This window comes from Mastacembelus armatus, chromosome 21 (assembly GCF_900324485.2).
Source record: "Mastacembelus armatus chromosome 21, fMasArm1.2, whole genome shotgun sequence".
Lineage (NCBI taxonomy): Eukaryota > Metazoa > Chordata > Actinopteri > Synbranchiformes > Mastacembelidae > Mastacembelus > Mastacembelus armatus.
The window spans coordinates 27,372,201-27,384,659 of record NC_046653.1 but is presented as its reverse complement, the minus strand read 5'-3'; the positions used below and the strand labels follow the sequence as shown (position 1 = coordinate 27,384,659).

The following is a 12,459-nucleotide window of genomic DNA, read 5'->3' as shown; positions in this document are numbered from 1 at the left end:
GTCTGCCCGAAGGGCTACCAGGGATTTTGAAATTTTGCGAGCCCTGAATAAGCAGTGGATAATTCATAAACTCCAGTAAATCGGGTCTGACAACAATCAGGCCTCCAGAGTTTGATGAAGTTGTTTACATGTTAGTCAGTCTGGGTGGAAAGTTTAATGAGATCCATGGAGGATGAATCAGGCTGATAAAAACATGACGCAGGTTCCAACAGTTCTCTCTCTGAGGTTTGGACATGAGCACTCAGTGAGTTTGAAGATCAGGTAACTGTGAATGAGTAAGAGTCTAATACAGGATAGAAGAGTCTTTCACAGACTTCAAGGTGAAACGTCTTAGTTTTAATTCATATATTTCTGTTAATAATTGCATTCTTATTTTTCTTTCTTGATGGAGGAAGATTTAAATGTCACATATATAACATTTGGTGGGCATGTGGAGGTTCACAAATACAGATACCTTTATTTTATAGTTGTTTTAATAGTTTATATTCTAATAATCTGCAGTAATTCTACTATTGTGTACCTGATCTGGAAACACAGAGACCTCCATGAGCCTATGTACATTTTCATTGCAGCTTTGTTACTGAACTCTGTTTTTCACAGCACTAATATCTACCCAAAGCTACTGATTGACTTTTTATCTGAACAACAGATCATATCTTATCAGGCCTGTCTGGTTCAGTTTTATATGTTTTATACTTTAAGTGATTCAGAGTTTTTCCTGTTGGCAGCCATGTCCTATGACAGGTATGTGTCTATATGTAAACCTCTGCAGTATCCAACTATCATGACAAAAAGAAGAGTCAGTGTCATTCTGGCTTTATCTTGGCTTGTGCCTGCATGTGAGTTTGTGGTATTAGTAACACTGATTACTAATCAAAAACTCTGTAGTTTTACTCTGAAAGTCATTTTTTGCAATAACTCAATTTACAAACTTTTTTGTGTGAGTTCCAGAGCTGTAATTTTATATGGTGTCTTTGTTGTCCTAAATGTTGTTGTTCTCCCTGTGCTCTTCATACTTTTTACATACACCAGGATACTTATAATATGTTATCACAGCTCTGGAGAAGTCAGGAGAAAAGCTGCACAGACCTGTTTACCTCACCTGATGGTTTTAATAAACTATTTTTATTTAATATCATTTGATTTTATCACAGCTCGTCTTCAAACTGATTTTCAAAAAACTGCACATGTAGTAATGACTTTACAGTTAGTTGTGTATAATCCTCTATTTAATCCAATTATATATGGACTAAAAATGAAAGAAATTTATAAACACGTCAAGAAGTTGTTCTGTCAGGGTAAAACAAACTAATTTCATCAACACTGATTCCTTATTGTGAAAGAATATTGCAGAGATGTGATTTGTCTGATCATTCGAAATAATTTAATGTCAGGATGTGTTTAGTTTCCTTACACACAGTAAAGAGCATTGTCAGCTTCAATAATGTGATGACTCATCAGTTGTTTTGTTTTTTTGGTATAATTTTAAATTTCATCATTCCTGTTCTTTCTTTTTTTATGTTTTAATGTTCAGTAAACTGATAATTAAATGATAATTTGTATTTCTTTGTTAATTTGTTACACACTCAAAAGGATATTAAGAAATCAGAAGGCTTGAAGACCATTCCTGCTGAAATATAGATCAGCTCCACTCCCTCTGTGGCAAAGTCATCTTTACCCCATGACAGGTCAGAATTGGTTATTGTCCTATCTTTGATGTACAAAGCAACACCTGGGAAAGGCATATTGAATTGAATTGAATTAAACTGAATTAATATATGATGTCCAAGCACATTAAGAAAACAAGGATGAACAATTATTCGAAGGCAGCAGTAAACAACAGAGTTTTCAGTCCTGATTTGAATGAGCTGACAGTTTGAGCAGACCTCAGGTGTTCAGGAAGTTTCTTCCACAAGTGAAGAGCATAGTAACTGAATGCTGCTTCACTTTGTTTGGTTCTGGTTCTGGGAACACACAGTAGACCTGTCCCAGATGACCTGAGGGGTCTGGAAACCTCATAAGGAACTAATACATCTTGAATATATTTTGGTCCACAACCATTTAGTGCTTTATAAACTAGCAATAAGATTTTAAAATCTATCCTTTGACTAACGGGAAGCCAGTGTAGTGATCTAAGAACTGGTGTGATATGGTCCAGTTTCTTGGTGTTTGGAAGGACTCTGGCAGCAGCATTCTGGATTAGCTGCAGCTGCCTGATTGACTTTTTGCTAAGACCTGTGAACAAGCCATTACAATAATCTAACCTACTGAAGATAAATGCATGAACAAGTTTTTCTGCATCTTGTTTAGACAGAAAACCTTTTATTCTAGCAATGTTTTTCAGGTGGTAATAGGAAGATTTAGTGATGGATTTTATGTGGTTGTTAAAATTCAGGTCTGAGTCAATGATTACACCAAGGTTTCTGGCTTGATTTGTAGCTTTCAATGACATGGAGTCAAGGTGAGCAATGACCTTTGACCTTTCATTTTTGGGGCCAAAAACAATCACTTCTGTCTTGTCTGTATTGAGCTGGAAAAAATTCTGGCGCATCCATTCTTTGACTTGATTAATACACTCACATAATGAAATTAGAGGACTATAATCATGAGATGATACTGATATATAAAGTTGGGTGTCATCTGCATAGGTATGGTAGTCAATGTTGTAGTATTCCATAATCTGAGCAAGGGGCAGCATGTAGATATTGAATAAGAGAGGACCAAGAATAGACCCTTGAGGAACCCCACATTTCATTTTTGTTCGCTCAGACTCGTAATTACCAAGTGAGAGAAAATAGTCTCTATCTTGTAAGTAAGATTTTAGCCAATTTAACACTGAGCCAGTAACTCCCACCCACGCTTCTTGTCTATCAAGCAGCACATCATGATCAACTGTGTCAAATGCAGCACTGAGATCCAGTAGTACTAAAACAGAGGTTTTGGATTCATCATTATTTAAATGTAAATCATTTAAAATTTTAATAAGTGCAGTCTCCGTGCTGTGGTGTGCGCGAAATCCAGACTGAAGTGCATTAAAAAGATTGTTTTGCACCATGGGCAGATGCAAGGGCAGATGCAAGAAGGTGTGTCTCAGGATGGATAGTCATGTGATTTACCTGAGAAGACAAAAGACGCACTCAACGACGAAACAAAGACCTGCATAATGAGCCTTTCAGTCAATGTGGCGTAGAGGGGATTAGTGAAGCACAACACAATACAATGCGGAGTCAAACGTTCATCATTTGAGTCATGTTTTTACTGAGGACAAACTAAACTATTTGTCTCTGTCTGGAACATACGAAGCACTTCTTCAACCACATAGCATTCCATCATCCAAACACACAGAAAAAGTGAGTAAATTCTATGATGAAGTTTGGTGTTTTATGTCATTTCTCGGGGGTGTGCACATATTTACCTGGTTCACCTGAGATTATTTACATGTGAACAGTGAACAGAGCATGAGGCGGGATCTCATTACCTGTAATGAGGTAAGACAGGAGAAAACGTACTTCTCCTTACGTTCATACGGATTAAATAAAAAATGATGATTTGTTTTGTATTCGCTGAGATTCTGGTTGTTTTATTTACGTGTCTGTGACGAGAGATGACAGAATGCAACCACAAGGGGGCACAGTCCAGTGTCTTCATCTGCCGGTCCCAAGTCCGGGTAAATGCAGAGGGTTGCATTTAAGCCAAATCAAGCATGCGAATCACAAATACGACTTTCATACTGGATCGGTCGCGGCCCGGGTTAACAACGACCACCACTGGTGCTGTTGACCTACAGGGTGCCAGCGGAAATTGGACTACTGTTGGTTGAAGAAGGAGAGGAGGATAGTTGGTGTGGGTGAGGAGGATACAGAGGATAGTGTAAAATGGAGGCAGATGATTCGCTGTGGCGACCCCTGAAGGGAGCAGCCGAAAGGAGAAGAAGAAGAGAGATGACAGAGACAGCGAAGACAGATAGCGCTCCCTGTCCGTTTTCTTTATTTTACAAAAGCACAGCATTTTGTTGTTATTATGAGGGTACACACCTAAAACTAGACCCTTGACAGATTCGAATGATATATTGCTTTTGTCTGTATGATCAACATTGACGGAGTAATTTAAGTTTGTTTCTGCGTTATCAGGAGAAGATGCGTAAAAACGTGCCGGTGCATTCGTCGACCCCTGAGGTTTAAAAACTCTGAGTAAGGGACAGGCGGACGGTACACAATGACAAGAAGAACTGGTTTTTATGTTTTCCAGTTTTCCAGACTAAGAGTGAGGCTCTCAAATGAGTTATAACTGTTCTGAGGATGAAAGTTTAATAATAAGTTTGAGTGGAAGATTGCAGCTACTCCTCCACCTCGACCTGTGCTTCGAGGAACATGATAATTTTTATGACTGAGGGGGGTTGATTCATTCAGACTGACATATTCATCCTGCTGTAACCAGGTTTCAGTAAGTCAGAGTAAGTCAATTTGGTGATCAGTTATCAAATCATTTACTAACAGAGATTTAGATGAAAGAGACCTGATATTTAATAATCCATGAAGTTTTAAGTTGATTAAAACGTTTATGAAGATTACTCAGACTATTATCAGCATAAAAAGATTCCACTAAGCCATTGTCTAACACCACCTCTGTCTCCCAGGTGGACCCTCCTCCTCCTCTGGTGCAGACCAGATTCAGTCCACAGAAAACCAGGCCCACAGGTGAGTTAACCTGCTGTAACATGTGTCAGAGCTGCGCCTGACCTCACTGGACTGAGGTCCCAAGTCCCAGCATGTGGTTTTTAGATGAATAGCACAATGAGAAGCCCTGTCGACTGTGGGTTGATTCATTCAGACTGACATATTCATCCTGCTGTAGCCAGGTTTCAGTAAGACAGAGTAAGTCAATTTGGTGATCAGTTATAAAATCATTTCCTAACAGAGATTTAGACTGCCACCCCCTCCTTGAACCGCCACCTTATTGTGGTGGAGGGGTTTGAGTGCCCGCATGATCCTAGGAGCTATGTTGTCCGGTGCTATATGCCCCTGGCAGGGTCTCCCAAGTCAAACAGGTCCTAGGTGACGGACCAGACTAAGAGCGGTTCAGTGACCTCTTATGAAGAAAAAACGAAGGACCGTGACCGGCATGGCAAAGCCGGGGCCCCACCCTGGAGCCAGGCCTGGAGTTGGGGCCCATTGGCGAGTGCCTGGTGGCTGGGTCTCCCCCCATGGGGTCCAGCTGGGCAAAGTCCGAAAGAGAGACGTGGGCCACCCTTCTGTGGACCCACCACCCGCAGGAGGATCCATAAGGGGCCGGTGCTTAGTGGATCGGGCAGTGGTCGAGGAGGGGGACCTCGGCGACCCAATTTCTGGATGCTGAAACTGGCTCTAGGGACATGGAATGTCACCTCACTGGGGGGGAAGGATCCTGAGCTTGTGCGGGAGATCGAGTGGTACTGATTAGAGATAGTCGGGCTCACCTCCACGCACAGCCCGGGCTCTGGAACCCAGCTCCTTGAGAGTGTCTGGACTCTTTTCTACTCTGGAGTTGCTCGCCATGAGAGGCGGCGAGCTGGTGTGGGCTTGCTCATAGCTCCCCAGCTTAGCCGCCACGTTTTGGAGTTTTCCCCCCGGAGTAAATGGATCGTTTCCCTGCGCCTTTCGGTCGGGGATAGGTCTCTCTCAGAGTACCCAGTCTTGTTGGAGTCTCTTGGGGGGGTGCTGAAAGGTGCTCCTATTGGGGACTCCATAATTCTGTTGGGGGACTTCAACGCTCACGTTGGCAGTGACAGTGAAACCTGGAGGGGCATGATTGGGAGGAACGGTCTCCCTGGTACAAACCCGAATGGTGTTCTGTTGCTGGACTTCTGTGCTAGTCACAGTTTGTCCATAACAAACACCACGTTCAAGAATAAGGGTGTCCATCAGTGCACATGGCACCAGGACACCCTAGGCTGGAGGTCAATGATCGACTTTGTAGTTGTGTCGTCTGACCTTCGGCCGTATGTCTTGGACACTCGGGTGAAGAGAGGGGCAGAGCTGTCAACTGATCACCACCTGGTGGTGAGTTGGATCCGCTGGCGGAGGAGGAAGCGGGACAGACTTGGTAGGCCCAAACATATGGTGAGGGTCTGTTGGGAATGTTTGGCCGAGCCCGCTCTCAGAGGGGTCTTTAACTCACACCTCCGAGAGAGCTTCTACCAGATCCCGGAGGAGGCTGGGGACATTGAGTTCGAATGGACCATGTTTTCCACCTCCATTGTCGACGCGGCGGCTAGGAGCTGTGGCCGTAAGGTTTCGGGTGCCTGTCATGGCGGCAATCCCCGAACCCGGTGGTAGACACCGGAGGTAAGGGATGCCGTCAAGCTGAAGAATGAGTCCTACCGAGCTTGGTTGGCTTGTGGGACTTCCGAAGCAGCTGACAGGTACCGCAGTGCCAAGCGTGCTGCAGCCCAGGCGGTGACGGCAGCAAAAACTCGGGTATGGGAGGTGTTCGGTGAGGCCATGGAGAAGGACTACCTGTCGGCCCCGAAGAGATTCTGGCAAACCGTCCGGTGTTTCAGGAGGGGGAACAGTGCTCCACCAACACTGTTTACAGTGGAAGTGGGGAGCTGCTGACCTCGACTGGGGATATTGTCGCACAGTTAGAAGGAATACTTCGAGGATCTCCTCAATCCCGTCAACATGTCTTCCATAAGGGAAGCAGGGGCTGGGGATTCGGAGGCTGATCCATCCATCACCCAAGCCGAAGTCACTGAGGTAGTTCAGCAGCTCCTCGGTGGCAAAGCACCGGGGGTGGATGAGATCTGCCGCGAGTACCTCAAGTCTCTGGCTGTTGTTGGGCTGTCATGGCTGACACGCCTGTGCAACATCGCGTGGCGTTCTGGGACAGTATCCCTCGATTGGCAGACCGGGGTGGTGGTTCCTCTTTTTAAGAAAGGGGACCGGAGGGTGTGTTCCAATTACAGGGGGAACACACTTCTCAGCCTCACGGGGAAGGTCTATGCCAGGGTGCTGGAGAGGAGGATCCGGCTGGTAGTCGAACCTTGGATCCAGGAGGAACAATGCGGTTTCCGTCCCAGCCGGGGAACACTGAACCAGCTCTACACCCTCTCGAGGGTGCTCGAGGGTTCATGGGAGTTTGCCCAACCAGTCCACATGTGTTTTGTGGACTTGAAGAAGGCATTCGACCGGGTCCCCCGTGACATCCTGTGGGAGGTGCTCCAGAAGTATGGGGTCCGGGGCCCTTTGCTGAGGGCTATCCGGTCTCTGTACAAACGAAGCAGGAGCTTGGTTTGCATTGCCGGTAGTAAGTCAGACCTGTTCCCAGTGCACGTTGGACTCCGGCAGGGCTGCCCTTTGTCACCGGTTCTGTTCATTACTTTTATGGACAAAATTTCTAGGCGCAGCCAGGGGCCGGAGGGAGTTCAGGACACAGGATTTCATCTCTGCTTTTTGCAGATGATGTTGTCCTGTTGGCTCCATCGAGCCAGGATCTCCAGTGTGTGCTGAGTGTGAAGCGGCTGGGATGAGAATCAGCACCTCCAAGTCTGAGGCCATGGTACTCAACCGGAAAAAGGTGGTTTGCCATCTCCAGGCCAGGGGAGAGATCCTGCCCCAGGTGGAGGAGTTCAAGTATCTTGGGATCTTGTTCACGAGCGAGGGAAGGATGGAACATGAGATTGACAGACGGATCGGGCATCGGCAGCAGTAATGCGGTTGGTGTACTGGTTCGTTGTGGTGAAGAAGGAGGTAAGCTGGAAGGAGCTCGGTCATTCAGGAGGAGCTCGGAGTAGAGCCGCTGCTCTTCCACATCGAGAGGAGTCAGCTGAAGTGGCTCGGGCATCTGTTTCGCATGCCTCCTGGGCGCCTCCCTGGGGAGGTGTTCCGGGCATGTCCCACTGGGAGGAGGCCCCGGGGAAGACCCAGGACACACTGGAGGGACTATGTCTCCCGGCTGGCCTGGGAACGCCTTGGTGTTCCCTCGGAAGAGCTGGAGGGAGTGTCCAGGGAGAAGGAAGTCTGGGTGTCCCTGATTTGGCTACTGCCCCTGTGACCCGGACCGGGATAAGCAGAAGAAGATGGACGGATGGATTTTGACCAAAGAGACCTAATATTTAATAACCCACATCTGACTGTTCTGTTTTAATATAAGAGGAGTGGTCTTAATTTTTATTAGGTTTTTATGAATAACTCCTCTTGTGTTAACTTCTGATTTATTTGATTTATATGTTCGAGGGGCAGACACAATCTCTAGGTGGTTTGAAGGAGGTGATGGCTCTATGGAAACTGCAACTTTTGGGGAACTTTTGGAAACTGTAGGAACCACAAGTAGACCTCTACAAGCTGTCCCCTTTTTCTTCTGACTAACGCCAGGTCTCTTAGTTTTTCTGTAGCCTCACACATGACTGTTCCCGAGCAGGTCATGGTCATGTTACCTCCTGCCTCAGAGACAGGGGCCAGGATCATTCTGATTGCCATGCCTCTGTTCCAGTCTGCTTTGATTCTGCTTCAACTCAAGCTGTGGACCAGACCCAGTACTCTGCAGCTCGCTTGACCTCTGTTTGGTACCAGGCCTCAAATTGCATCGCTGTCAGTTCATCATTGTTGATGTCTAGCAGTCTTTTTGCTGTTGAGACTTGCCTTGTCTTTTCTGGAGAGTGAGGCAGATCACTACACAAGGTCATTAGATACATTTAGGCCTTCCAAATACATGATCTTCTCAGCCATACAGCACCATTAAGTGCCCCAAAAGTTTGATATTGAAACCATTCCTGACTCAGCTGTCACCTAGCCCGAGAGTCAGCTAGCTCAGTTGGTCTCCATCCAGATTCCCAGTCTGTCTCCAGAGCTTTACTACCTTCTACTCACACTAACACTTTCCAGGCACTGCATCCATATGCTCTTCCTGCATCCTGCTCAAAGCCCCTGTGTTCTTCTTGGCCTCTTGAGGGTTTTAATACTGATCCCCAGCACACTGACCTCCAGCTCAAGGACAGTTTGACATATGGACAGTAGGATTTGGGAACTGAGCTGACAGCCCTCAAATGGTGCTGGTCCTTCAATATGGGCCAATCACAAACTGTGGCTGTTTTTATTTTTTGTCTTTAGCTCCTCACAGTTAGAATCAATACCTCATACTGCATCAGATGGTCTTTCACTTGATGCAACTGGAAACCTGAAAATTTCACTTCACCTTGATCTCATGAGGTTAATGTCACCTGTGTTTGAGTGACACCTCTATCAAAGTTCTAACTAACAACCATCACATTCGGCTTTTCTGTTTTCTCCTTCTACAGCAGCCTTCCTGTGTGTTTGCAGTAGTTTGGTCCACAGCGCCCACTACAGTGTAGGAGAGCAATGGCAACTCAGGCACATATGGACATATTCATTGTTGCAGTGTCCATATGCCTGTAGTGGAGGTCACAGTCCACAGACCATGCTGAAGGTTTATCCTTCTCTGTGCCCCCAACACATTAGCACCATAGGAAACTGCCTGTGTCAGCTATACCATGGGCCTCTACGGGTTCAGGCCTGTAGAGATTGATGTTGTTCACATGACGACAGCTCTTGGTGGAGAGTTTAATGAGACCCATGGAGGGAGAAACAAGCTGATAAAAATCAACCCACAGAGTCAAACAGTTCACTTTGTATTCTGGAGGTTTGTATTTGTTGCAATATTTCAACACACACACAAGTTCATGTCAAGGTCGGGTATCAGTGAATACATTAGACAATCCAATGACAGATATACTGTATAATATGTTCATGTGATCTTTGCTTTGATACTTCAAGTCTTTGTCATTAACACTTTGTTTTTAAAACCTTAATGGATAATAACCTAAATATAACATATATAACTATTGATGCATATGTGGAACTGGACAAATACAGATTTGTTTATTTTGTGATCATGTTTACAGCATATATTCTAATAATCTGCAGTAATTCTACTATTGTGTGTCTGATAGTGATTCACAAAAACCTCCATGAGCCTATGTACATTTTCATTGCAGCTTTGTTAATGAACTCTGTTCTTTTCAGCACTGCTCTTTACCCAAAGATTCTGTTTGATGTTTTATCTGAAAAACCGATCATATCATATTCAGCATGTCTCTTTCAGTATCAAGTTGGTTATTCTTTTGGTGGTTCAGAGTGTTTACTGTTGGCAGCCATGGCCTATGACAGGTATGTGTCTATATGTAAACCTCTGCAGTATCCAACTATCATGAGGAAAAGAAACATCTGTATTTTACTGGTTGTAGCTTGGATTCTGCCTGCTGTTCAGTTAGCAGTGCTACGTGGAATTAATGGTGATGTTAAACTCTGTAAGTTTAATTTCAAAGGTATTACCTGTAACAGCACAATTAGTCAACTGTACTGTGAGATTTCAAGAGTAGTAATTATATATGCGTCAGTGTGTTTTATTACTCTTTTAATTCTCCCTGTGATTTTCATCCTTTTTACCTACATAAGGATATTTATAATCACCTATCGAAGTGGTAGAGAAGTCAGGAGAAAAGCTGCACAGACCTGTTTACCTCACCTGATTGTTCTAATCAACTTTTCCTGTTTTGGTTCATTTGATGTATTTCTATTTATAATTGAAACTGATGTTCCGAAAGTTGTGCGTTTAATAATGTCATTACAATCAATTTTGTATCATCCTCTTTTCAATCCAATCATATATGGACTAAAAATGAAGGAAATTTATCAACACCTCAGGAAATTGTTCTGTCCAGGTAAAACAGTCTAATGTACTAACACTGATAACTGTTGTACAGTCATTGTTTAGTGTCAGAATAAAACAGAGATGTGATTTCTCTGAGCCTTGAAAAGTATTGAGTGTAAAGATGTTTCTAAAACCCTAAATCACAGTAAAGAGCATTATCAGCTTCAACTACACTATGTAATCACTACTAACTAAGCAATTTGCTGCAGAACCCAGAAATACAGTTTGATTCTAATTGTCAGTTTGATTCTTGTTTCCAGTTTGTTGTGGCTTAACTGTTAATTGACTGAATATTTTCATATTGGCATCATATCTGGGTGTATTGTTAATGTATAAACACTCCATTGTCAGTTTATTAGGTCCACCTAACTATAACTTTGTCAGTCTAATCCAACAGTCCTGTAATAAATCCTCCTTCATGAAGGTGATAATGTTCAGTTTGTGGTCAAACTGTTTCAGAGACGTGTTGATTCAACTGGTTGATCATTTTGGAGGTTGTAGTTTGTCATGCTGCTGAATTGGATTGCATTGTACTGACATGAGTCTCTTTTCTTTTCTCTACCCTCTTTCATATCATTGAGTTCAGCCTAAAAAACAACACCACCTCTGTATAATGCAGCAGAGTTCAACAGGAGAGCAGACTACATCTTCTAAAATAATCATACAGTTCAGTCTGCACCTCTTTGAAACACAAACTGAACATTATCACCTTCATGAAGGAGGATGTTTGTATTAAACTGAAAGGTTTTAGCTTGGGGTTCATAATAAACTGATTGTCAGTGTGAAACAAAACTCAGTCCGTGAAAATGATCAAATGTCTCCTCACAATAATTGTATGATTTGTTAGTTAAATCTATGGCATTTAATCTTATGTATTAAATAAAAACAAACATGTTTAATACTAATTAACTTGGTTTTCCTAATATATTGACAATTGAATGTTAACTGTATAGTTAACCTAATATCAACCTAATGTTAACTAGAATGCTAAATGAAACAGCTTAAGATAATTTTATTATCTTTTCAAGTGAAGTATATAATATTTATATGAGGTATAAAAAGTTTCGATAACAAATATTGAAAATACAGTTCAGATAGTACCATGAGTCCTAAAATGATCAAATGACACCTTAATATAATGGTATGATTTGTAAATTTAAACACAAGTTATTTTATTTTTAGGGGCAGCATGATCTATGAGTGGTTAGCACTGTTGCCTCACAGCAAGAAGGTCGTGGGTTCGCATCCCGGCCTTTCTGTGTGGAGTTTGCATGTTCTCCCTGTGCTTGCGTGGGTTTACTCCAGGTACTCCGGTTTCCTCCCACAGTCCAAAAACATGCATGTTAGGTTGATTGGTGACTCTAAAAATTGCCCGTAGGAGTGAGTGTGAGTGTGTGAGGTTGTCTGTCTTTGTGTGTCTCTATGTGGCCCTGCGACAGACTGGTGACCTGTCCAGGGTGTACCCCTGCCTTCCACCCGAGAGAGAGCTGGGATAGGCTCCAGCAGATCCCCGTGACCCTGAACCAGGAAAAGCGGGTATAGAAGATGGATGGATGGATTTTATTTTTGTTGTTTTATAAAAACAGTTTGATAAACATTAAAACTATAGACAGAAGACCCAGACAGAAGGACAACCTCTGTACAAAACAATGAGTCCACACACACAGCTGTTAGACATTTACCAAAAATTACGCAGAGCTCAAAAACTCCTGACAACGAGTAAGGTAGAGGTTGATTAAAGTTTATTGAATT

The 12,459-nt window shown here is 43.4% G+C and overlaps 1 protein-coding gene across 1 annotated transcript; it reads left to right on the top strand.

The window, feature by feature from the left end:
- Positions 1-385: 385 nt before the first annotated feature.
- On the top strand, positions 386-1,291 carry LOC113123006 (olfactory receptor 10J4-like; the record flags this gene model as incomplete). Its single annotated transcript, XM_026294714.1, has 1 exon — positions 386-1,291. A coding segment is annotated over exon 1 (906 nt), but the record flags the coding sequence as incomplete, so codon positions are not given.
- Between the last annotated feature and the right edge of the window lie 11,168 nt (positions 1,292-12,459).